This window comes from Aethalodelphis obliquidens, unplaced genomic scaffold (genome assembly GCF_003676395.1).
Source record: "Aethalodelphis obliquidens isolate GAN/ISIS:26980383/991018 unplaced genomic scaffold, ASM367639v1 scaffold33, whole genome shotgun sequence".
NCBI classification, from domain to species: domain Eukaryota; kingdom Metazoa; phylum Chordata; class Mammalia; order Artiodactyla; family Delphinidae; genus Aethalodelphis; species Aethalodelphis obliquidens.
In genome coordinates, this window is record NW_020837977.1 from 3549479 (window position 1) to 3575584 (window position 26106).

General features: G+C 38.7%; 1 protein-coding gene across 4 annotated transcripts; it reads right to left on the minus strand.

The window, feature by feature from the left end:
* Nucleotides 1-654: 654 nt before the first annotated feature.
* Nucleotides 655-17720, minus strand: GDAP1 (ganglioside induced differentiation associated protein 1). Of its 4 annotated transcripts, none has more exons than XM_027127886.1 (6): nucleotides 17673-17720; nucleotides 16694-16862; nucleotides 7726-7899; nucleotides 5667-5761; nucleotides 3313-3427; nucleotides 655-2332 (listed from the first exon to the last, which is right to left on the minus strand). In XM_027127886.1, the coding sequence occupies exons 2-6, from the start codon at nucleotides 16797-16799 to the stop codon at nucleotides 1950-1952; spliced, it is 873 nt and encodes a 290-aa protein (XP_026983687.1). In that variant the 5' UTR covers nucleotides 16800-16862; nucleotides 17673-17720; the 3' UTR covers nucleotides 655-1949. The 4 variants fall into 4 exon arrangements, with proteins under 4 accessions (XP_026983687.1, XP_026983684.1, XP_026983685.1 ...); XM_027127883.1 differs by having other exon boundaries at nucleotides 16694-16886; nucleotides 17567-17715; XM_027127884.1 differs by having other exon boundaries at nucleotides 655-2318; nucleotides 3299-3427; nucleotides 16694-16886; nucleotides 17567-17715.
* Nucleotides 17721-26106: the final 8386 nt, after the last annotated feature.

The window sequence follows — 26106 nt, forward strand, 5'->3', positions numbered from 1 at the left end:
CTTTTATGAATACATGGTTTGGAATGTCCCAGAAACAAATTCAGACACTCTATACAACAATGCACTGAGGTTCAAAATCAAGACATTATAAAAGCTGCCACTCTGTTCATTATTATTGGATTGAGTTTACACTGGAGATGTTATTAATTTTTTGGAAACAGAGAGTATCCAGTTCAACAATATTTTCTAACACAACTGATTCATGAATTATAGAATCATTTTACCATCAAAAAGTCATTGTTTAGTAGGTATGACTGTTTCCTGTTAATGAAAAAGTTGGTAGGTACATTCTTTGGCCATCTGCACAGCCCATCTGAGGCAGTCCAAGCAAGCTTCTGCTGTTCGCTGGAACCTTAGCTCACCATTCCCCATACATGCTTCCTGTCACACCTAACACTGCCCCCCACACCTTTCTGGCCAACTCCAGAGAAACTCCACCTTCCTGTCACCAGGAAAGATTCTTCCTGAGCACAAACTGTATCTTGCAGTTCCATTATTGTTCATGGGACACACAGGGTTTTTCCCTTCCAGATGGACTGAGGCACCCCCTAAAGTGCCCATGAAGGAATGAATGAAGTGAATATAGGTGGAAATGAAGGAATATAGGTGGAATCACTATGAAGTGAATATAGGTGGAAGTGAATATAGGTGGAAATGAAGGAATATAGGTGGAATCACTATCTATCGACTTATTTCATCTCCCCTAAATTAATTGCCAAGGATCAAGGCTAGATTTTCTCCTTCCCTGTAACCTTTTAAGGCTTTGTTGATGACAATAAATAGATGCAAGGTTTAGACAACAGTTTTTGCATTAACACACCAGCCTCCCTAAATGCAGAATAAGCCTATTTAACACTCCCAGATCAACGAAATACCCACTCCCCAGCCACATGCCATGCTAGTAGTTACCTGGGACATTCACCTAAATGCCACCTGTGGGCACAAAAGGGCTGGAGAGACAAAGACTCCCAGTGACTGTTCACAACAGTCCACAGGAGTGATATCTCACAGGCACCTTCGAATTGGGGAACCATGAGGAAATTTCAGAGTTTCATGTACATGCTAGTCAGACATGTTCCAGTAGGCATCTCATGCCCAAGTAGGTAATCAGTTAATTTTAATAAATTAGTGACTGTGATTTATGTGCATTTAAAATTAACACTAAGGTCAGATTAGGTGCTATAAGTGTAAAGCCCAGGGTTTTCTCCAGCCAACTCTCTGCAGTAACTCCCCAGTCCTCTTTTTCCAAGGTCCTCAGTTACAGGAGGATGCATGGGCTGTAGCCACAAGTAGTCAAATATAATGTTTACTAAGGGGACAGGCAGCCATGAGTGGCATCGGAAGCACCTGGAAGTTGCATTCTATTGTCATCATTATATAGACTTCATTCTCCCTTTTCCCCCTTCTTTGTCCCTTTGCCTCCCTTATTTCTGCCTAAAGCTAACAGTGAGAGTAGGAAGCACTGCTGTGCCCTGCTGCTATCTGAACTCCTGTGTTGAGTAACAAAGAGGATTTCTGAATTCCAGGAGAAAATACTGCTAACTATTCAACACTCAACACACCCAGATAGTCTCAGATGAAGAGTTATGGGCAATCATAGGTTATTATTACTGTCTTCTCATAATAATAAACTTCTCCCCCAAAATCACCCAGAACTTGAACTGACATTTTGAGCGAAAGGTCTATTCTCTACCTGTCAGCATTCACATATCTTGACTTTGCACATGTTTTAAGGAGGAATTAGTTCAGGGTTGCAAATAAGTCCTCTCAAAGTTACCAGCCCACAAAACCATCTTCATTGCCTCCTCTCCCTGCATAAACGAGCCAAAGAGTAAAGGAAATTATGCGTTTTACTAGCTGCCCAGGGTCATTCTTCACTGGGCCTGGAAGAGTGGAGAAGGGTCTAGTTGAATGGCTAGATGAGTTGCCGCCACCAGATCCCCAAAAGCCTAGAAATAATTTGGTCTGGGTCTGAGCACTAATATCATGCTGCCAAGTCTCTTTCTGAAAAGCATAAAAGCAAAATATCCCATTCCTGCAAGAAAACCAACCACAAGGATGGTGCCAAGAACTTTTGGGGCCCTTTTCTTGGCCACCCGGAATGCGGTTGGCAACACCGCAGAGATTAATATATTGTTGACATGTCCTAAAACCTTGTTAAATGTTTTTCTCTTCAAGACACGCTCGTAATAGGTTTCCAAGTTCGGTCGCTTTCCATTTCCCCAGTTTCTCCTTGCAAACCCCAGGAACTTCAGTCGATGCAGTGTAACAGCAAGCGAGATGTCAGCCAAGGTGAAGGATTCCCCGCAGAGCCATGGCTGGCGGCCCTCTTCTAATTAGAGAAAGGGACATGGAGGATAAGGGGCAAGCACGGTACAAATAGACTTTGGTTGGCATCTTTGGTCTTAGTCTTGACGGCAAGGGTGAGGGTAGCAAAAGATGAAGGCCATGGTACATTTTCTTGACAATACTCAGCAAGTAATTCTATGCTTTAAAAAAAAAAAAAAGTCCATGCAAATGTATCCCAAGCTAAGGGAGACTTGTTTGCCATCTGTCAGGCACCTGAGTCCCTAGGTGCCACTAGAGCCACTTGAGCTCAAAGCCTGTCTATCATTTTGAGGAGTGGAGAGCTTCCAAGCCAAAGGAGTTAACAGATATTTCCTTCTGGGTTAAGAAAATGACAGGTGTACTTAAGGAAAATCCATGTGTCACTCAGTAGTTGCCGCTTTTAGTGACTTATTTAGAAAGTCCCTATTGTGAAGCAAGTTTCAGGTAAAATGGTCTTTAACTTTGTTGTCAATCAGAATAGTGCAAATGGTCCATATGTCTGCACCTGGGCTTCATCGTGAAGCCAGGTTCACAGGTGCAGCCGGCGGACGCTCACCTCACCAGCCAGCCTGCACATGTGCACAGGCTGCTTCCATGTTATACTTTACTTCAATTTGCAGTTTTTCTCCCTGCCTAAGGGAAACACTAGAGGGAGCGTTCAAGCAGGTACTCAGGTTATTCAACCAAACTAACTCCTTTAATTAAAATTTGTGAAACAGGCCAGGTAGGAATCTACGAAGCATACCTTAAATTGTGCAGAAAAATTCTTCACCAGTCATATTTCACATAGACGCAGAGTTACCATTAGACACCTGGGTTTTGCTGAATTTGACACCTAGTATTGATGCTATCATAATTGAAACTGCCCATGAGTACTAACAATTAAAAACAGATTACAGAATGTTTTTGGTGAAACCTAAGAACGTTCCCATAAATACTCCTGATGTCCAGAAAAAGAGAAAAAGGACACAAATGAGAACCTACCTGGGGTTTCTTCATTTCTTCTTTGCAACTCAGTTTCAACCTGATCCAAGACTTTCTCCAATTCATCAAGAATTTTCTTCAAATATTTGACATTGTCATGGTCAAGGAGCTTTGACTAATTAACAAAAATAACTTATAGGTTATTTATGCCTGTAAAAGTAATCAGCGTAGAGCAGAGCAGATACAAACTCTTACAGAGTTGAAGCCTGTTTATTCTCAACAATGAGAAGAAATAGAATAACTTTGTTAAAGCAAAAGCAAACCTGACAGAAAATGCCCTGGCTGTGAAAATATCCCAGGGGTCAGACCCACTGTTCACTGGCAACTCCTGTGGAACCAAATGATCAGAGAGGGCAAAGAATGTGAGGGGCACAAAGAGACTCCTCTCGTGCCCAACTCCAGAATGGAACGTCGGCAGCCTTCAACAAATGAATAACTGAGGGCTCAGAGATGCGAGAGGAATCTGAGTGCAGTGAGTTAAAGAGCAGGTAGAGGGCTTCCCTGGTGGCGCAGTGGTTGAGAGTCCGCCTGCCGATGCAGGGGACACGGGTTTGTGCCCCGGTCTGGGAAGATCCCACATGCCGCGGAGCGGCTGGGCCCGTAAGCCCGCATACCGCAAAAAAAAAAAAAAAGAGCAGGTAGAGAGTAAGGAGTGTTGTGTGTGCAGGCGTTTCTCTTGAGAAGCTCACTTATTTAGCTCATGTAGGATAAAGGAGGCTGGGAAGTAGAGGCAGGATTGGGAGTGCTGATGTTTGCTAGATTTTCAACATGGGAGAAGCTTTACACAGTTTGTTGGAGGAAAGAATCAGCAGAAAGAGAAAGGCTGACTCTAAATGATGAAGCAAAGACCTGTTCCTCAGGAGGCAGACACATCAAAATGGATTAACTCAAAATGGATTTAAGACTTGAAAGTAAGACCCGAAACCATAAAACTCCTAGAAGAAAACACAGGCGGTAAGCTCACTGACTTGGTCTTGGCAATGATTTTTTTAAATCTGACACCAGAAGCAAAAGCAACAAAAGCAAAAATAAACAAGTGTGACTACATTAAACTAAAAAGCTTCTTTCTGCACAGTAAAGGAACCCATCGACAAAACGAAAAGGCAACCTACTAAGTGGGAGCAAATACTTAAAAGTCATATATCTGGGCTAATATTCAAAATCTATAAAGAGCTCATATAACTCAATAGCAAACAAACAAACAATCCAATTTAAAAATGGGCAGAAGATCTGGATAGACATTTTTCCAAAGAAGACATACAGTGGCCAATAGGTACATGAAAAGATGCTCAACATTGTAAATCATCAGGGAAAACAAATCAAAACCACAGTAAGATATCACCTCACCCCTGTTAGAATGGCTATTATCAAAAAGTCAAGAAATCATAAGTGTTGACAGGGATGTGGAGAACGGGGAACACTTGTGTTCTGCTGGTGGGAATGTAAATTGGTGCAGCCACCATGGAAAATAGTATGGAGGTTCCTCAAAAAATTAAAAATAGAACTAACATATAATCCAGCAATTCTACTTCTGGGTATTTAGGCAAAGAAAAACAAAAACACTAACTCAAAAGATATTTGCGCTCCTACGTTCATTGCAATATTATTTACAATAGCCAAAACATGGAAGGAACCTAAGTGTTCATCAATAGATGAAGGGATTAAAAAATTGTGATTGGTGTATATAGAATGGAATATTTTTCAGCTATTAAAAGACTGAAATTTTGCCATTTGCAACAATGTGGATGGACCTTGAGGGCATTAGGCTAAGTGAAATAAGTCAAGGAGAGAAAGACAAATCCCATATGATCTCTCTTATTGGTGGAATCTAAAAACAAACAAATAACCAAGCTCATAGATGCAGAGAACAGACTGGTGGTTGCCGGAGGCAGTGGGGTGAGGGGTTGGAGAAATGGGTGAAGGGGATCAAAAGGTACAAAGGAAAAAAACTGAAAGGCATGTGGGGTATATATATTAAAAAAACAAATAAACTCGCCTGTAATTTTATTGGTATAAAAAAGTCATAGATAGAGGTCTATCTGCCTCAAAGTGGAAAAATACCTGAAATGACAGATTCCTACAATATTTTATTAACTTGCTTTTACATTTTATAAGTTTCCTTGGCAACCAGCATGAGCAATGACTGCTTTTTAAGCAATTGTCGTTAGGTCTGAATATCAAATCTAATAAAGGAAAATTCTTTCTAAAAGCAGAGCCTAAGCTGAAGGTAACACATGTTCTGGTGACTTGCGATAGTTCATAGAATATGTTCTAAAAAATAATGATACTGTACAAAAAGTAGAACATTTAATACAAACAGCGGATGTCAGTTGAGGACAGCCCGGTTTACTTACCTGAAGTCGCTTCTGTTTTGCAATGTACGCCTCTTGTAAATCTGGGTTTTCTTCAGCAAGTTTTTTCAGTTCAGACTCTGTGTTACCAATTTGGCCTGATAACAAAATCATTTTTGAAACAGAAAATTATTTCCTCCCTTCCATAAAAGAAACAAAGAAAAGCAGGGAAACTCAATGGTAAGAGCATAAGCCCTGGGGTCATGCCCTTCCTCTGACTCAGACTCTGTGTGCCTCAGTTTCCTCACTTTTAAAATGGAGCTATCCGGTGCTTTGTGACCACCTAGAGGGGTAGGATAGGAAGGGTGGGAGGGAGACGCAAGGAGGAGATATGGGGATATATGTATATGTATAGCTGATTCACTTTGTTATATAGCGGAAACTAACACACCATTGTAAAGCAATTATACTCCAATAAAGCTGTTAAAAAAAAAAAAACACTACAGACAAAGTCTACATAAATAAATACTGCACTCTGTTAAAAAAAAAGTTCAATGCATGAGACCCCCTATGCACACACGTTGTCTCTCTCTCACACACACACACACACACACACACACACACACACACACACACACACACACACACACACACACACACACACACACACACTGGAGCAACCAGTTGTTCTTTTCTTCCTGGTGACTCTCTACTCTTTTTCTTAAGATCCTCTCTCACTTGTAACATCCTGACTTCCCTGAACTATAAGGGTGACCTTTCAGCTATTATATTACTAAGAAGAATGAATCAGGAAAAGACGAAAACTAAACACCCATCTTGATCCTTTCATTATCCTCTTAAAAGGGGGTTTCTACCTCTACATTGTCCCTCTGCATCAAAGGACCCTGCCGCTTATCTCAGTAGGTGGGAGCTGCTAAAGTGAAAGACGGGTAGAACCTTGTCATGGCAAAGCCCATTAACAACTCCCAGGAAATAAAAATAGAATCTGGGTAAATAAATAATAAAATAAAATGGAGCTCTCAGAGTATCTGCCACACAGGCTGAGAATGAAACGGGAGGCACTGTGGAAAGGCATTGAATGCAAAGCCCAGCACATCATAAGTGCTTGAGCAGGGTAGTTCTACCTTTCAATACCTTCCAAGTTTTCTGTAATAAATTTCTATGGAAAGGGAAGGGAAAAGCCTTATTTAGAGAAATATTTACTCTAGGGAAATATAGTCAGAATACTTGTTTCAAATCATATAATGAGTATTTCTGAGGAGAAGGCGGAGGAACAAGAGGAAGGTGAGAAGTTGGAAGAGGGAGGAGAAAAATGCAGGGAGGGAAAGCAGGGCAGGGAAGGTAAGAGGGGAGGAGTAAGGAGGAGGGGGTTGAAAAGAAAGTAAAGTAGCGTCAGTAAGAGAACTGTAAAGGCGAGGTATGATGCAACAGAAAGAACGGGCTTTCTGGAATTGAAGCTCTGGGTGTGAGTGTTCCTGGTCAAAACCCCCAGTTTGATCACAGCCCCTTCCCTTTCCAATCCCCTGGGCCATGGAGCACACCTCCTCACCTTAATTAGTTGTTTGTATCTTTGTATCCCACGCACTGACCCTTCCCTATCCTCAGGGCAGGAGGAAGGAGAGAGCTGGAGGTCACAGCTCCACCTCAGTGAATCCCCGATCACTAAACTCAGAGGAAGAGTAATGGCTACACAGCCTGTAGCCCAGCTCTTCACATAATGAAACAAAAATTAAGGACCAGAAATGTGAACTCAGTCACCCATAACTCCCAGCAGATCCCAGCTTTCCTTATTTCCTAGTCCATTTGTCCATGAGAACATGTTACGTTCTCTACTTTTCCACGGGCCACTCTTCCGAGTTTTATTTAAGCTTGGCCCTCAAGGCCAAGAGCTGGAAAATCAGGTCCTGTAGACAATAAATGTCCAGCTGAACAGCTGAAGCACAGATTCATCTGACTGGTGCGTGGATCGATATATAACATGCATGTCCATGAAGCAAACTCAACAACCCTGCCCCCAAGTCTTCCTGAGGTGTGCTAGGTCTCAGAAATGAATTAAAAGAAACTTGAGACAGAATTCCAGGTCTTTAAGCTCTTTACATACTGCGAATCCTTGTTGTTGCATAAGCTGGGATCATGGAGTCCACAGTTAGCTCAGGATGTAAAATGCAGCCGTGTGTATAGGCATCCATGGGCAGGGAGTCAAGCAGTTCTCGATAATGTTGTACCCGTGGGTAATACATGCTTCCTTTATCAGGCATTAACCTGGGTGTTTTTTCTAAAATACACACACAAACACATACACAAACATTGAAGGAAAAGTTACAAACAAGATGTTACATCCAAAAGCAAGAAACAAAAAACTCCAGCCCCTCCACATTAACATTTTCAGTATTATATGAAGGGATTTAAAGGATGATATCTCTCCAGCCCAGACATTCAAAATTTGAATTGGACTGAGGTACCAGACCAGATTCCCAAACCACGATCACACTTCTCCACCTTGCAAATCACTACTCTCAAGGTCTAGTTTTTTATGCCAACTCCCCTGCCGAAATTTCGCCAAACTTCCACAACTACCAACATCTGACTAAGTCAACTATGCCTTCCTCTGTACATGCAAAATACTCTGTACATACTCCATTATAGCCCTTATCACCTTAATTATTTGTTTGTATCTTTTTGCCCCATAAACCCCTTCAGGGCAAGGAACGTATGATCCGGAGTCTAGCATAGTGTCTCATACATTTTAGGCCCTTGGTAAATGTTGGTTAAGTGAATGAAGGCTCATTATGGAAAGATGATCAGGGACCACACCTTCCCAGGTTCCAGTTAATACCAAGAGTGATCCCATTGATGCTATGTGAATGGGAATTGATAATCTTTGTGGAATTCACCAGCAATTTCTAATATTTTATCTCTGGAAAGTGGGCTCTACATAAATCTTCATTTGCTGGTTAAACTCTAAACTATAGACTCCTTAAGGGCAGGGACCATGTATTGTTCTTTGTTGAATCCCAGTGCCCAATATAATGTTTGGCTCATAGTAGGTGTTGAATAAATTTCAATTAATGAATTAATATATTCCCAAATTGCTAGTTATTATAGAATATTTGAGCTGCAGAAGCTCTGTAGCAATTAATGAGGACACTGAGATATATAGGCTGAGACATTCTCCCAAGATCCCACAGCTAATTAGAGGCAGACCAAGAACCAAAGTCATTAACTCCTAATGCAGTGCTCTGTTTTATTACATCATTGTAACATCTTCAAAGGGTTTACTTCTCAGAGACTATTCAAGAAGAATAAAAATGAACCATGTGATCCAAAGGTCAGGGCTAAGTCCCTACAGAATCTATTCCCACTTCTGACTCTCAAACTTCCCCTAAAAAAAAAATGCCAACAAGCTTATTAATCTAAAGAGGTGAAAAGAATGACCTCAACTCTATTCATTTATTTTTTGCTTATTCACTTATTCGTTTAGTTTGAGTTATTTATTTAATTTGGAATCCTTTTGAGCATCGCACACTCATTCATAAGCATTGACAATTCAGAGTTGGTTGGAGAGTAAGATTTCGGGCAAGATCTCATAACGCCAGACCAAGTAGTACAAGATTTTAAGCCAAAAGGCTATTTCTGACTCTCTAAGAAAAAAGAACATGGATTACTCCTCAAACCAGTGGGCAAATGTCTAATTCCCTGCTGGGAGTCCAATTCTGAAGTCTGCATTAGAATGACCAAGAATGAAGGGTCAGCTACATTCTGCTCGTCAACCGTGAACTTGCCCAACTAGAGCACACTTCCTTGCTGACTTTTCAGCCCAACTAGAGCACACTTCCTTGCTGCCCAACCAATGCATGGTAAACATTCCCATGAGGATAACAGACTGGAGGGCTTCTAAGGTCCTTGAAATTCTAAAGAGTTCTCAACCTTTTGTGTGCCACTGACCTCTTCTCAAAATAATGTTCTTAAATGCATAAAATACAAGACATAGGATTGCAAAGGAAATTGATTATATTAAAATAAACTATCAAAGTAATTTTAAAGTATAAAATACTAATATGGGTGTCTTTTTATTAATACACTAACAAAAGCTAGCAGCAGTTCTAATAACTACCATAATTTCAAAGTAGTGATGGGCATAAGTGATATTTTAAGATATCTGCAATAACTTGATATGCCATGAACACATCACAGTCACATGAACATACGAACAAAGTCACAGGCACTCCTGATATTGCTTTGGATTATGCCTACATTGGAAATGAAAGGAAATGATAAATTTCTGTTTGAAATTAGTGAAAAATAAAGATGTAATTTGTTCCCATCTAAGATATCAAATGTCCTGAATTCTATTCACAGACCACTAGCGGTAAAAGTTCTCAGAGTATGGTCTAAAAACCCCTGGGCTTCCTGAAGACACTCTCAGGGGGTCTACAAGTCAAAGCTATTTTTATAGTAATACTAAGATGTTAATTGCTTTTTCACTCTTATTCTCTCTTGAGTGTATGACGGTATTTTCCAGAGCCTATACAACATGTGATAACTCCATCACTCTGGCATTAATGGAATGTGGGGTTGTATATTCTTGTATTTTAAACTATTCTCAATTTTAATTTCTAGTTTGATAGATATTGATAGATAGAACACATAAACAAAAGCTCTCAAATGTCTTTCTTAACTTTTAAGACAAAGGGGCCTTGAAACCCAAATGTTTAAGAACCACTGTTCTGGGGGGTCCAAGAACCACAGGTTAATAACCATAAATGATACGACATTTTAAAATGCCTCTCAAGTGGGTAAATCTATAGCTACTGGCTCTGGCTGCTTTCTTGTGCCAGGCCGGGGGTTTGTCTTCAGAAGAGCATACGACTTCCTTCCTGGGAAAGCGAATAAAAGCAGGAAAAACAACATACAATTGCTTTCTGGCGAAGGTCCATCTGGCCAAGTCTGAATCCAAAGATTTGAATGCACGAAAGTAATCTTCTACTCAGTGCTCCATTACTATATAACTATCTCCTAAAACACTTTGTCAGGCAGAGCATCAGATACCCACTGAACCCATGTTCTTTTCCAAGCTCACTTTGTCTCTTCAAGGACACCCTGTCCAGTATCACACATCCAATGTGCCACCAGCACACAAAAGTGTCCAGTGCCTCTGGAAAGAGAGTTTTTCAAAAGACAACAGGGAATTTCCTTTGAATTATACAGAAAATCTTCCCTCTCATTCTCATTTTATTTTCCAGTCCTTCCATAAAGCATTTTTGTTACGATACTAAAAAGAGAAAATCTTTTCTTGGTATTCTACCTCAATCAGGAGTGAGAAAGCAATAGAAGGGTTACAGGGTTTGAGAAACAGGCAATAAGAATAATTCTGGGAACTCTTCATTGGGGTGGAAGGTTGCAGTAGTGGAAGCCAGGATCAGTGACTAAGCTGGAAGAATAAATAAGTACATTGGCATAAGACCTGACGTTGTAGAACTGAGTAGGGACAAAGGTAGGTCTTGTACTGCACCTAAATTTAGGCAGCAAATTAGAAACAGGCAGATGGACATAAAGCAGAAAGATGTGACAAACAACAGAGAGAAAATAAAAGAACAAAATTCTAAATCAGAAAGAAACAATAAAAGCATTCTGTAACCATTTAATGGGGACCAACAGCTCCATATATTCTCAAGTCCCTGTACTGTTGGGTAGAATAACAATGGCCCTGAGCCATTAAAAAAATTACATTCAGTTTCCCCAAGAGCAAAAACGAAAAAGAATCTAGGGGCTTAAAGGCATACATTTTAATTATTTTCCTAAATTGGCTACTTTGATTTCCTACACTCCCCAGTGATGGCAGATAAAGGAGATATTATTATGACTGTTTTCTAGAAAGATACCCCCTAGGTCTATTTGAATAATTGTCAGGTCTTCCTTCAATGAGAATAGATTAGACTTCATTTCTATCTCTATCCCTTTGCTGATTTTTTATTTTACTTAGATCACTTAGTGATGACATTGGTACGTAAGATAATATGCAGCATGTAGCTGAACAAAATTGTACCCTTCAACTAGTCATACACCAGGCTATTAAAAAGATAATAATGGTAAACAATTAAATTATGACCTGAAGCAAAAGATATGGTTACAAACTGACTACAATTCAAGGCTGCCATAACTTCAGAGCTAGGAAGATCAAATCTAAACACAGATGAGAAAAAACACGATGTCAAATTACACAAGTTCATTACACACATCCAGAATTTTCTGAGACACAGCCAAATTTGTAGCAAGATAGTCAATACATTTTATACCTTAAATGTTTAACTACTTTTTAATTGGTAGTATATTTAAAACTTTTATAGGAACATTCATAATTGGGGGGCAAAATTCCTTGATCAGATAGTTTGTTCCAATTATTGTATACACATAATATAGAACCAGGACCTCTGTAATTTTAACACCCCATCCTGTTCACTAAAATTGAACAAATCAGAGAAAGTTTTTTTTAATTACTTTTTAAAACCACTTTTATTGGCATAATCATGAGTTTTAAAGACTCATTTTCTTTTCCTTACCATATACCATATTTTCTCTGCACTCAGTTACAATCCTTTGTGCTAACCTGCAATTTCAGTAGATGTGCAAAAAAGTGTATAATGTTATTCAACTATATATGAGACCCTTTTAGTAACAGATATAAAATTATTTATTCTATGACCTTAACAATAATTGAAAATTCCTTACATAAATAACTATATTTTTAATATAACAGTAATTTCAGAATGAATATTATCTTTAAAATCTGAGTTGATTTTCAATATATATTGATAAAACTACATTTATAAAATAAATTTATATTTCCTAATCAGACGTAGTATGTGAGACTTTAATATATACCAGAATACTTGGATTATTTCCAAACCAAATTCTTTTCCTAAGAATACTTAAAATGATATATCTAGACATAAGACATGGGGCATAGTCTTCAGAGAACTGTTATAAAACATATTAAATTACCAAAATTCAATATTCACCATATGACATCCTTGATTCCAGGTTACCACTGATTGGCAGTAATAAACAGTATATATTCTAGTATTTTGTAGTTATTTCATGCTCTCTCTTTTTTTTTTTTACTTCTAAAAATCTGAATTTAATTGGGATGCCAGATTCCTAGCAATTTACATTTTTAATTTTCCAGATAATTTGGAGATTACATGCTCACTTTTTTTTATTATTTGGTGGCCAAGTTACAGTTCACTAAAAGAGATTATGATATACCAAAAGGATGTAAATATGTAAATACTGATTATACAGAAAGGTTGAGAAAGGTGTACAGGTCAGCAAGCCATCATTTTTAGTACAATCCCCAGTTGATAGACTAATAAAGGATAGCAAATAAGAGCAAAGGAGATGCCAGTTGACTACACTCTGTTCTTTAGATGAATGGATACACTTAATTAAAGTCTCTTATATAACCATGGGCAACTATACACCTCATGAAATCCATTCACTCATTATCATTCTAATTTGTCACCTTTCCTCAAAGTTCCATCCATAATTGGTCAACATGCTGCATGTTCCAACCAGTTCAAATACAGCAGGTCACAATTTGCCATGTTCTAGACAGAATCTATACTTTTGAAACAACTTGAAATCACACTAGTCTTTTATTTCATTGTTGGCTTTTGTTGGTAACTTATTAGCAGGCCAGGTCTCTCATCCTTCATTAATGCAGCTGATTTTTTAAAACAAAATTCATATACTACTTTTAGCCTTGTTAAACTTTATCTTAGTTATTGTTCCATTTTATTGTCCACGAGAAGCATTTCATAAGCTAGTCATCATTTTAACTATCACAGCTCACACATCTGCAAGTATAATAGTGTTTCTTTGATGTCTTTATTCAAATCATTTATGGAATTGTTAGACTCAGTCAGAGAATAGAAGCCTAAAAGAACACCAGTAGAGATCCCTGTCCAGGCTGACATCTGTTTTCAATAACTCATTCATTTTAATCATTCAAAAGTATTTATTAGCTCCCATTAAAGAACAGTCACCCTACCAGGCACTGGGAATACAGTTGTTAATGAAACAGGCACTGTCTCTGACCTCGCGGTGCTTACAGTGGTCTACAAGTAATTGAAATAATTAAAGTGTGATAAAATTATCATAGGATAAGTGAAATGAGAGAATACAGCTAAACAAGCAACACGGTATAAGAAATTCAGAAATGAATATTCTTCATTATGGTGGTTTATTCATCGGAAAATGTGCATTACTTTCATCTAGCCATATATGCTCCTTCATTCCACAGGGGTATCATATGACTTAACCTCAAATGCTCTGCTTAAATCAAGATACACTGTATGTAGAACTATGCCCAGCACCTAATAGATTCACTTTTTAAAGTGTTAAAGACATTCTCCAGTAATGTAAAACTTAAGCTGTTTTCCTTTTCATCGAGATACTCAAAAAATATATACTTTACAATTTTTTGACAACACATTCTAGAACTCTGCCACACTTGAAGACAGTAATTTATAGCACTGCTTAAAGCTTAAGCAATTATTTAATGCACAGTAATTTGTAGTAGTGCTTCTCAAACTTTTATGTATATATGAATCACTTGGGAATCTTGTTAAAATGCAGATTCTGATTCACGAGACTTGCAGTAGAGTCTAGAATTCTGCATTTCTAACAAGCTCCAAGGTGATACCAGTGCTGCTGGCCCATGGAATACGTGTTAAGTAGCAGGGATTAGAATTCAGCCTCCCCTCTGGTTAACAATTGGGATAACATTTGTATCTCTCTTGTCTGGCCCTTTTCCTAATCTCCATGAGTTCTTAATGATAAATACAAATTATCTAAATGATCATTGTGATAATGCTTACATGTTTGTTTTTTATTTTAACACTTTGACACAAACTTCATCTGGAGACTAGACGCCTGCATTTATATAACTGTTTTCTTACTGTCTTCATAGCTACCATGGGTTTTAGTTCCCTGAATCTTAATCTTCCTTTACTCTTTCCAGTTGAATGACTACTCTCCTTGGGAAATGGGAAAGAGTGAAATAAGAGTTGATTGGACTTGCTTTATCTCTGCAACTGATAAAATTATATCACCTAATCCAAGAGGACAAACAGAAACGTCAAGTCACCAAGGATATGCAACCAGTTTGCGATAGCTTCAGATTAAGAGCTAGAATTCTCGATTGTCTACTTATTCTATTGGTACCACCAGAATTAAAGTCCTTAGTTTCCATATTTTCCTCTTAATGTTTAGCCCACAGTACCTTCTCCTCTGATTCAATAAATAGTAGTAAGAAAAGGTCAGTATTCACCTTGAGTAGGACTCCGAATGCATTTCAGTTTTGCTATTATATAGTCAAAGAAAAAGAAAAAGCCTAAAACAAATTTGATGAAGCCTAATAATCATTAACATTACTATACTGTAAAGTAATACTGTATATTACTGAATATCTTACAGGAGAGATAATGTCACAAAGAGGAGGAGAATGGTAGTAATAGTAGTTCAAGGGATGCTAACAAAAGATTTAAACATTTTCATTTGCTGTATCCTTTGAAAGTTTTTGATGATTTAAAGTAGAATTCTTATGCAATTATTTTGTCTTATTCACATTATTATAATCACTTCTCCCAAGAAATACAAATTATTATTCAACAGACTTGTCCATTTCCAAAAAGCTCAAGATTGAGAAAAATTGTCTTAAATCAATTAGCCCCCATTTCCTGTTCAGTCCCCAGCATTTAGACTTATAAGGAATAGCAAGTAATGATGGATGGAAAAGCAGTTTAGATCAGTGGCCACCTCCAATCAAAATCTTAGGGAACTAAACACTTGGGTTAAGAATAAGGGAAACCCACTGCTAATCTAATTCCCTGGGGTAAACTCCCCCCAGCCCCCATTTAGGTCCTAAACCTATCTTTCTTCTAAGTACCTCAGACTTCTTGGGGCCTTATAATTTCCTTTCTCAGCTTCCAATAATTTGGGGTTATATTCTGGTTTTATCTTGCCCAATTAACATCAACATAACTGGTGGCAGATGAAGAGTAACTGGATCTCGTCGTGCAACTTCTTTTTCAGAAGAGTACTTAGCTGATAGCTAAGAGCCCTCTGTTCTGCTCTCAGTTCTGTCGGTGATCAGCTGTGTAATCCTGGGCAAATATTGAAGCTACAGTTTACCTCAAAGGCTTGTTATTAGGAAGAAGCAAGACAATATGTAAGTGGCAATGACTATGAGAGATGGTCCGTGTAATAGGAAGGTTTGGATTTGAAAGGCTTGCATTCCAGCCCTAATCTGCCATAAAATAGCTATGTTACCTTAGGCAACCACTCTGTTTCTCCTTCCTCATGTACAAAAGGGGAATAATTAGTCTACCATGCCTATCTCAGGTTGCTTTTTTTTGAAGACTGACTAGAACAGAAATTATAAAATGTCTGACACAAAACAGGCTGTCAATAAATGATTATTACTTAAAATCACTGTACAAATTTGTGCCCTCTAATTCCTCACAAAAGATATAAAAATTCAAACCATACAGATGTAACAAGAGCGAAGATCTCCAAGTATACCAACATTCTAATCTCCCTTGCCTAAGATTTATTCCTCTTTTTCCCTCTTATTATTCTTAAGGTAGAACCATTTAGTAGACTAAGTGAAACTGATTTTCATACTGTTCATTTAAAATCAATATTATGAATTTGACTTCAAGGCTAATAAACCACCACCACAAACCATACACCTGCAGGGGTTTTTGCAAGTGAATTTAAAAGGAAAGTTCCGACATTAAAATTGGTAGTTTACGTGAAATCTTTTCCATGGAGTTACAATGGCTTATACAAAATTTATTTTATTGACCCATTTTATATTTGTGTGCTTATGGAAATGGAAAAGGTTGTTGGCACTAAACCACCATCATGAAACCAAAAAGAGGGGAGGAAGGGAGGAAATAGGAAGGAGGGAAGGAAGGAAGGGGGAAAGGAAGGGAGGGAAGGAAGAAAGACATATATTTGTGTTGAAAGTAAGTCCAAGAAATCACAAATAGCCTTAACATTACCATCCAGGAAAGTCTGTTCAAGATAATCAATGATCTGAGTGGCCTCACAAATAATGTTTTCCCCGTGGATAAGGACGGGCACTTCTCCAGTTGAGTTCAAACGCATAAACCAGGGCTCATTGTGCTCACTCAGGGGCAGACTTACATCATGTTCCTCGCACTTCAATGCCTTTTCAGCAATTACCAAGCGCACCTGGAAGAGTTCACACTGGTTACCACAACGCGTGGAGGCTTTTAATTAAATGACATCCCTGGATACCATCAAGCAGTTCTTTTGTGCTTCCCTGAGTTATTAATATTTTCAAGATTCTTTTCAACTATTCCTGTTCCTGGAATAAACAAGTGAGATATATTCTAGCGTCTTCCTCTTATAAGTGAGAAAAGATAATTAAGTAATGAAAAGGATTCTGGCTATATTCAGTCCACAGTCACCCTCTTCATCACTACTACTTTCTCGGTGTCCTAAACCTTACGATGTGTCCTCCCCATAATAAGGACCTGAAACAGATAGGCTAGGCCTGTTGAAGAGAGTGAATGCGACCAAGAGTAAAAGAAGGAACCCTAGACGATGTGGTTGCAGGAAGGCGCTTCCCTCTGCCTCGCTCTCCACGGCCCCGGAGACAAGGCCTCCCGCCCAAATACCGAAAGCGATGCTTTTTTGTTGCATTTCACGACTGGTAGTGGCCTTTGCACCTCAGACTGATGCTCCCTGCTCCCCTACAAGGCGCACCCCCGCCCCTCAGGGAGCGCCCGCCGGGGTTAGGGCGTCGGAGGCCTGTTTCTAAGTGGGCCGGCCTACCCGGGCAACACCCAGAGGGAGCTGTCCCGGTGCTGAAACCCGATCCGCACCGCCCGCCCGGCGGAGGCCTTTACCTTTTGAGAGCTGAAAGAATGCGTCCAGTGGTACAGAATGAGCTTAACCTCCGCGTCCGACTTGCCTTCCGCCATCAAGGGCGCTCCCCCTCTCTGCTCGTCCTGCCTCCGGGCCATTTCGGGGACGCGCGAGCGCGGGAGGGCCTCGCCTGTCCGCCCTTTACTTCTCCCAGCCACAGCGCCCTGCAAATCGCCCTTAGCTTTGCCAGGATGCCACCCGATGCTCCGGGAAAGAAGAGTTCGCGCAGATGAACGAACAGACCGCTGGGAAGTGTAGTTTCGTGGGCGAGAAAGCTGCGGGGGAGAGTCTGCGCACAGAAGTCACCTGGGAGGTGCAATTGGACGTTTTTTAGGGAAAACGATCTCAAATATGAGTCCCTGATTATTTAAGATGAGTAATGGAAAATGTTGATTGCAAATTATTCATCGGTTTTGTAGATGGAGTAGAGGTTGCTCAGGCATAAAAGCATCAATTTCCCAAGATACTTAGGGGTCCTCTTGGAGAGTCTGTGCCTTTGGTGGAAGGGAAGTTCCCGGTTTACAGACAAAACAACAGGATAAAGATTTATGAGTTCTCATTAGAAGATGCTATTATGCGGTCATGTAATAACAACAATAAAAATAATAATAAATCTCATAAACAATGGCGAATTAAAATAGCCTAGTTAAACACAGAAAATATTTTGCCCATTTAAAAATTTTTTTAAACTTATTGCAATATAATAAAATACTTATAAATATTTAAACAAGTATAGTTGATTTACAATGTTGTGTTAGTTTCAGGTGTACAGCAAAGTGATTCAGTTATACATATATATATGTATATATATATATACATATATATGTATTCTTTTTCATATTCTTTTCCATTATGGTTTATTACAGGATACTGAATGTAGTTCCCTGTGCTATACAGTAGGACCTTGCTGTTTATCCATTCTATATATAATAGTTTGCATCTGCTAATTAAACACAGAATTTTTAGAGCAGAACGACTTGGGTTCATTTCCTAGTTTTTCAATTTTCACAATTTTTGAAGTAGAAATAATTCTATTTCCCCCCATAAGGTTTTTGTGAGAAATAAATAACTAAATACAATGTTAAGCACTCAAAACAGCCTAGCATGTTGTAGATTCTCCATATTATGTACAAGTTCAGTTGCCTTATAAACATTCTCTTTATAATCATGGCCAAAATCATAATTTTATGCTAATCTAGTTGTTACTATTCACCTCTCAAAATTTAACGTAATAGTAAATTAGCAAAATTTCTCTTTCAGTAAATATGTATTAATATGACCATGAAATGAATGCTTGTATAATTCATCCAGCAAATGTTTATTGAGTACCTACTGTGTTCCAAGCATTGTACTGGGCCCTGGTAATACAAAGTTGTATAAGACCTGATACCTGGCACCCAAGATATGTCTGGTGGCAGAGACAACAAAATAAACAGACAACCACAGTGGAGATGAGAACTCTCAGTCTTAGAGTAAACACAGGTACTAAGAGAAAAGAGAGGTAGGCATCCAACTCAGGTCAAAAAAGGCCCCCTAGAAGAGACAAAATTCTCATGAGGTCCTTCCTGCCTTTTACAACACTTTATTTGTTGCTCTCTCTAATTCTTGTATAATTTTTAAAGATTTTTAGTGTCTCTTTATACCCTTAAGTTAATTCAAATGCTACAGCAGAAGTGATCCTTACCAAATTTGTTTTCTGTCAGTTCACTCTTCCGAATAGAAGAGGAAAAAGCAAAATTGTGACATCAATCAGAGTGGGGTTTAAATTCTAGCTCCACCCTTAACCTGACCTCTCCTGAGCCTTCACTTCATCATGTGCAACATATAGGCATATAAAAATATATGATTGACATGGGCACTCGGTGAGGGACTGTGTATAAAGCACTTAGCACATTGCCTGAAAAACAGCAGTTGATGAAAGTATATGTGGAAAAGCCCCTCCGTGACTTTAACAGGGCATCATATCACACTTGCTGCTCTCTCTTTAGGCCTCAGAATGTTTACAACTACTGTATAATCCTCCTCTCCCATTCCTCTTCACAAGAACTTCATTTTTAATTCTCTAACTTCAGATTCCAATGTATACTATCCATTCCCTTTCCTTAATGTGCTCGATCACCTCAATATCTGAATAAATCCAATATTCTTGTTAGGTCCTCTGTCACTTGCAGCTGAAAGAGTCCTGACAATAAAGCCCGGGTCTATCAAACACTGAGCACTTTCTCCATCACATATTCCCAGCAGCCAAGCCATATAGGAATCAATGAATTGACTGATTACTGAATTGGTGTTTAACATTAAGTATTCATATATGTCCTTGGAAGTACAAATGCATACAGAGCTTCTGAAAGGAAAATTATCAATATGCATCAATAACCTTGAAAGTGGGCACAACTTCTATTAACTCCTCTCTTTGCAATTTAACTAAGGAAATAACTGCAGCAAATTCTGGTCCTAAATATCTATTTTCCCCTTCTTCAGTGGTGATAGAAATTCTAGCCAAGCACATGGCTGCTGAGAAGAAAAACTGCATTTCCCAGGCTCCGTTGTAGATAAATGTGGCATGTGACTATTTTCTAACAAATGGGATGTAATGGACATGCCAAAGGGCAAATCCTGGGAATCTTCCTGAAGAAGGAGGCAGTTGGCCTTGTGCCTCTTCTTCATCCCATCCTCCATCCTGCTACCAGGAGGCTGGATGCTGACTTGCATTTTGACGAATGGGGCCACACCCCAGGGATGGTGAGCCCTGAGCTGTCCTTGGGACATTGGGAAGCAGAACCACCACATGAACCTCAGTCTGCAAACCTGCAAACTTCTACCTGAAAAAGAGATAAAGCATCTTGTTTAAGCCACTGTTATTTGGTGCTTTTCGGGTGCTATTATCTTAACCTATCCTCCCTAATACATCAACCTTGTAAAATATAGGTGGCCTTTATTTCTTTATGCTTCTATATTCTGTAATTTTTCTATAATGAATATGTGCCACTTTTACTTCTTAAATATTTGAACATTAGAATGTTATTAAATAGATGAGATAAGGAAACACGTTGGTGTTTTGTTTTGTTTTGAAATCACGATAGGGATAAAAATAGAACTGCTACAGCTACTTCGATTGATCCGTAATCTCTGTTATTTTCCACCCTCATAAAAGCCACTCTTATGTGATATAAAAGCCTTATTATTCATTCACATGTTTATTCAGAGCTTCTACTAAATTTTGTGTGTATTCTGTAGTGATGTGTCTTTGTACATCAATCACATTAGATTGCAGGCTCCGGGACAACAGGAACCAGAGCCAGGTCAATTTATTTCTTCAGTATGCTTTTGTTGAGCTCTATCTGTCCCAGGAACAGTCCTAGCTGAAGAACATAGGGAGTTAAAAGTCACAGTCACTGGGAACTCAAGTGTGGAGGTAGAAAAATGAGATTTCAACACAGTGTGGTAATTGCTTTGATATGTAAGAGATTATGACGGGATTATAGAGAAAGGCACCTAACATAGATAGGCTTCCCAGAAGAGGTGATGATCGTAACCCTAACTGGTACCGTACTAGAGCAATTACCAATCTACCCACTGCTGCCACTGGCTCATACTGCCTCGAGAGTGCTGATGGTTACATTTGCAGAAATTTTGCAAGCTGGATATTCAACACAGCCATTATTAAAAATTAAATTGCATTTAAGAAGTTATTTTTAAAATAAAGCTAGCAAATACTCAAAACATCACTTTCAAATTATTTTGCTATGTTTACCATTATCTATACTCTTGAGTTTATTTATGTCTATTATATTTGTAGGATGGAAATCATATATAGGGGTGGGTGCATCTCTTCTTATCTCCCTGTTCAGTGATATCATGTTAGTAGCTTAAAATTGGCTGTGGCAGGAGTGTTTACAGTATGGAAATTGACCAATGCTATCTACCGTGTGTTTTGGGTTTTTTCTGGAGAGTTGGTTGTTAAAGATTTACCAGCACACCATTGAATGTATGTATGTTATTTAGTATTCAAAAAATTGTCTTGACGGTGACGATGATCAGGAGAACTGGGGGTAAATTCGTGCTTAAGTTTGTATGTTCATCTCCTTTTGGTACCTTTTCCTGTCCCAACCAGCTTCAGTTCTCTTTCCTTCCCCATTTCTCAGACCCCACTATCCTTATTTCCTTCTCAGTCTCTTCACTCTTTTTAGGAAGAAAAGAAATGTGCACACATCTATCTGCCCACTGTTAAACACTGAGCATTTTCTCTAGCACATCCTCCCAGCAGCAGGACCATGAGCCAGTAAACACTGAATGAATCGATTATTGCATTCGTGTTTAATATTAATAGTACCGTATAAGCAAAAGGCATAATAATGTAGAATTTTCACATCTAAAACTCACTGACCACTTTCTTACGGTCTCATCTGATCCTCATGATAGCCTGTGAGGTAACTACCGTCCATCATGACTGAGTGACTGGTCCAAAATCCTAGAGCTAGTAAGTGAAAGAGCTACATTCAAACATGACTTTTTCTTTTTTTTCCTGCGGTACGCGGGCCTCTCACTGTTGTGGCCTCTCTCCAGTTGCGGAGCACAGGCTCCGGACGCGCAGGCTCAGCGGCCATGGCTCACGGGCCCAGCCGCTCCGCAGCATGTGGGATCTTCCCGGACCGGGGTGCGAACCCGTGTCCCCTTCATCGGCAGGCGGACTCCCAACCACTGCGCCACCAGGAAAGCCCCAAATATGACCTTTCTGACTACTAGTCAAGTATTACTTTCTACAACACTGCTAGCTTTACACCAAAGAGACAAAGTTGTGGACTTTCAAGCTTTACACAGCCTAGGGAAAATATAGCCACTTTCTTAAAAAGTAGTCCACATAGATACTTCTTTTGGAACACAAACTACCATATCAAACTACTGCTTCTATGTCTTTCTTGTGCATTAGACTCTGAGCCTCTTGAAGTCAAAGACCCCATATTATTCATTTTAGTATCCCCAAGAATCCAAAATAGTGCTTGGCAAAGTGAGAGAGAGGCATGGACATATATACACTACCAAACGTAAAACAGATAGCTAGTGGGAAGCAGCCGCATAGCGCAGGGAGATCAGCTCGGTGCTCTGTGACCACCTAGAGGGGTGGGATAGGGAGGGTGGGAGGGAGGGAGACGCAAGAGGGAAGAGATATGGGAACATATGTATATGTATAACTGATTCACTTTGTTATAAAGCAGAAACTAACACACCATTGTAAAGCACTTATACTCCAATAAAGATGTTAAAAAAAAAATAGTGCTTGGTACATAAAAGATGTTCCAAAACTGCTTATTAATTGAGAAAAAGAGTAGATAAACACCACCAACAACAAGAGCAACAGCAAACAATGACAACAACAACAATAGTAATAATAAATTATAGCCTATTTAGCCCACTGCTCTAGAAATTCTATGTGTAAAGGTAATTTTATTTGACAAAATGTGATACTTACAAACCTGGACTGGACTCATGGCTCATTAACTTGACTGTTTTTTATGTTCATTTTTATTGAAATTCTTTATTCATTTAAGTGTTTCTGAGTGAATGAAGTTAAAATGGATTTGATTGATATTGTGAAATAACAGATCACATACGCTCTCTGAGCCTGAGTCAACTTACCTATAATTATTGTTAAAATCTACCAGATATGCTGGCTACACAGATATAGCTAGTTTGGGAAAATTCTCTGAGCTAAACAATTATGATTTGTGCACTTTCCTTTATGTCTTATGCTTCTGTCAACTTTTAATTTATCATATAGATCTGTTATAGCTGAATGATGTATATGTTTATGAGTTATCATTACATAAAGTCCTATTACTTATATTATCTATTTTGACAGGTATTTGGTAATTCGTATTTTTTTGTGTTTTTTTAATGCATGTCAACTAAGCCAGAGATCTTGAAACCTTTTGACAAATTGAAATACTCTAGGTTTCTGGTTTTTTTAAGTACTTTTATGAATGACCACAAGAGGTCTCTATCTTTTTAAGAATAATCAATCCCCTGCCTTTTTTTTTTTCCCTTGACAAATTAGAAAACAGAAATGGTGATATTCTCCAGAGAATATATTTAACTAATTAAGCTATCTAGTTCAAAACCAAATTTTCCAAAATTAGGGAAAAACATCTTATACATATGTAAAACAAAACAAAACGACACAGAATATCTCCACTTCTCCTGATAACAGCAACATTAATACTAAGGACCCAGAAGCTATTTGACCTGCTCTGCCTGACGCAGGCCGGTTATCTGACCCATGTGAATTGCATAAGATTTGTAACTGGTATATACATAAGAAAAAAGGGGAGAGGTCCTTATTTAGAAATTACTTTTGAGAATTTTTACCTCCAATGTGAACAATTCCTGTGATCTGATATTCTCAAGCATCTACAAAATGAATTATCCAATTGAATAAGACAAAAGATAGCTCCTCAAATATCAATACACTGATTTGTTTAAAACAATTGCGATGGTTTCAACTAGTTTACCAGGGCTCTAATCAACTTGCCTTCTATACCTATCACTGTGCTTCTCCAAGTGTGGTCCCCTGACAAGCAGATCAATACCACCTGGGAACTTGTTAGAAATGCACGTTCTACTCTGAAGGTGGAGCCCAGCCGTGGTGTTTTTAAAAGCCCTCCGGGTCTTTCTGATGCACGTTAAGTCTGAGAACTATCAATTTAGTGTATAACTGATGAACCATCTCAACTCTCAGTCCCGAGTTTGCTACATCTGTAAAATTGGTAGAGCAGAATAGTGCATGAAAGCCAAAGGCTGACTTATGGTATCTGGAAGAAAAGGTTAAATAATTTGGAACCACTTCCACAAAGTAGCCGGGTAAAACCCCCTGGTGCCAAGCCACCAGTTAGAGTTTACAGGCGCAAGATGCCAAGACTCCTTCGCTTTCCCCTCAGAAAATGTAGATTACTCTCTGCAGGCTTCTAGGCAAAAGCCTCAATAACCTTAGAATGGCCCAGACTTGCTTTTGAAACTCCAAAATGCATCCCAGAGCAAAGAGTCATATTTAATACCAAGTGCAACTTACTAATTCAGGAGGCTCTCACTGTGAGGTTACTGTAAACTTATAGTAATTTTATTAATGTCCTAGTTTCTCGAAGAATCACTACTAATGTTGACGGTGCACTAAACTCTTTATTTTTTAGTAGAGAATTCACTTTGAGCCGTATTTCTGGTGGAAAGGATTTGACATATCTGTCCACCCACTCTTACCCATCTCGACTGGTGTACATTTCAGAATAAATACATGAATGGTGGACATTTCAGAATAAATTCATGAATATGGACCAGTATACAGTTAAAACAAAGACGCCTTTGCACTACACGGTTGCTAATATTTTTTGAAGTGTTTACTGTGTACCAGGAACTATTTTGAAGACTTGATATGTGGATTCTGTTTTAACACTTGCAAAATCCCTTAAGGCAGGGAGATATATCATCCCTGTCTTACAGATGAGATATTGAGGCACAGAGAGTTCAGGAAATTTCCCAAACTCACACTAATAATTAAGTGTCAAAACGGGGGCTTAGCCCCACATGTTCATTTCTGGACTTCAGGCTGTGCTCCCTGGAGTACATCACTAAAAGAATACTTTGGTGATTACATTAATATTATGCGAATATCACTTATGGGGACAAAAGAAATTAAGGAGGAAAAAAAGGAGTCGCTTCTCAGTATGCTCTACTGGTATAAGAATAATAGCCTAACATTTCTTTCATTCATGTTACAATAATAAAGAGATCTATTCATAAATGTTTGATGAAAGCCTCTAGTATATTTAGATGTGAAAAAAGTGTATTCCACAGAGAATACTTATTGCTTATGTCTGAAACTGCAGCTTTTGATTAGTTATGTCGCCTAAAGTTAATGTTTTCCTACTAATTTACAGTATGCTTATGTACCAATCACCCTTTCATCATAACCACAGAATTGCCATTCTCTCGGTGGAGGATACCTTTTTCTTCCTGTTTCCCAATAAATGATCCAAGTAGTTTTCCAGGACACCTTCTTTTATCACTTTCTTTTTATGTTTAAAGGAATCTTTCCAGGGATTTAAGATCATTTGGCATTTAGCCTGGTAATTCAAATTAGAATATTTAATAATGCATTGGAATTTCTTCTTCCAATGTCCTTGCTTTTGTGTTCTTTTAGTCACTAAATAATAAGCAGAGAAGTTAATTTATGCCTGCATTGTCCCTGGCCACATGAGAAAAATGGCATTAAAACTCAGAATCATAAGCTTTAAAGAAAGAAAATGCTAATGTTTCAAGGATTGTTCTAAGTCAGATTTTGCTTTGTGAATGTATAAATAGGACAAGATAAGGTTCTGGGCAGCAGCAGATACCAGGCACCAAACAGTCATCTCTGTTCCTTTGGCACCAACTTCAACACTCTGGCATGATTTTTCTTCTTAACCACCCAACGCCACCAGGGATGTCGAGAGAACAAACACGAGAGCTAGTGCTATAAAAACTACTTCAT

What these genes read in the sequence shown, in the direction of transcription:
- GDAP1 (XM_027127883.1), bottom strand. Translation starts at nt 17,683, where the DNA reads ATGGCCCGGAGGCAGGACGAGCAGAGAGGGGGAGCGCCCTTGATGGCG. An exon ending in TGCAACAACAAGGATTCGCA is followed by an intron (nt 5,762 to 7,725) that starts GTATGTAAAGAG and finishes TTTTGTTATCAG; the next exon opens with GCCAAATTGGTAACACAGAG. An exon ending in CAAAACAGAAGCGACTTCAG is followed by an intron (nt 3,428 to 5,666) that starts GTAAGTAAACCG and finishes TTTGTTAATTAG; the next exon opens with TCAAAGCTCCTTGACCATGA.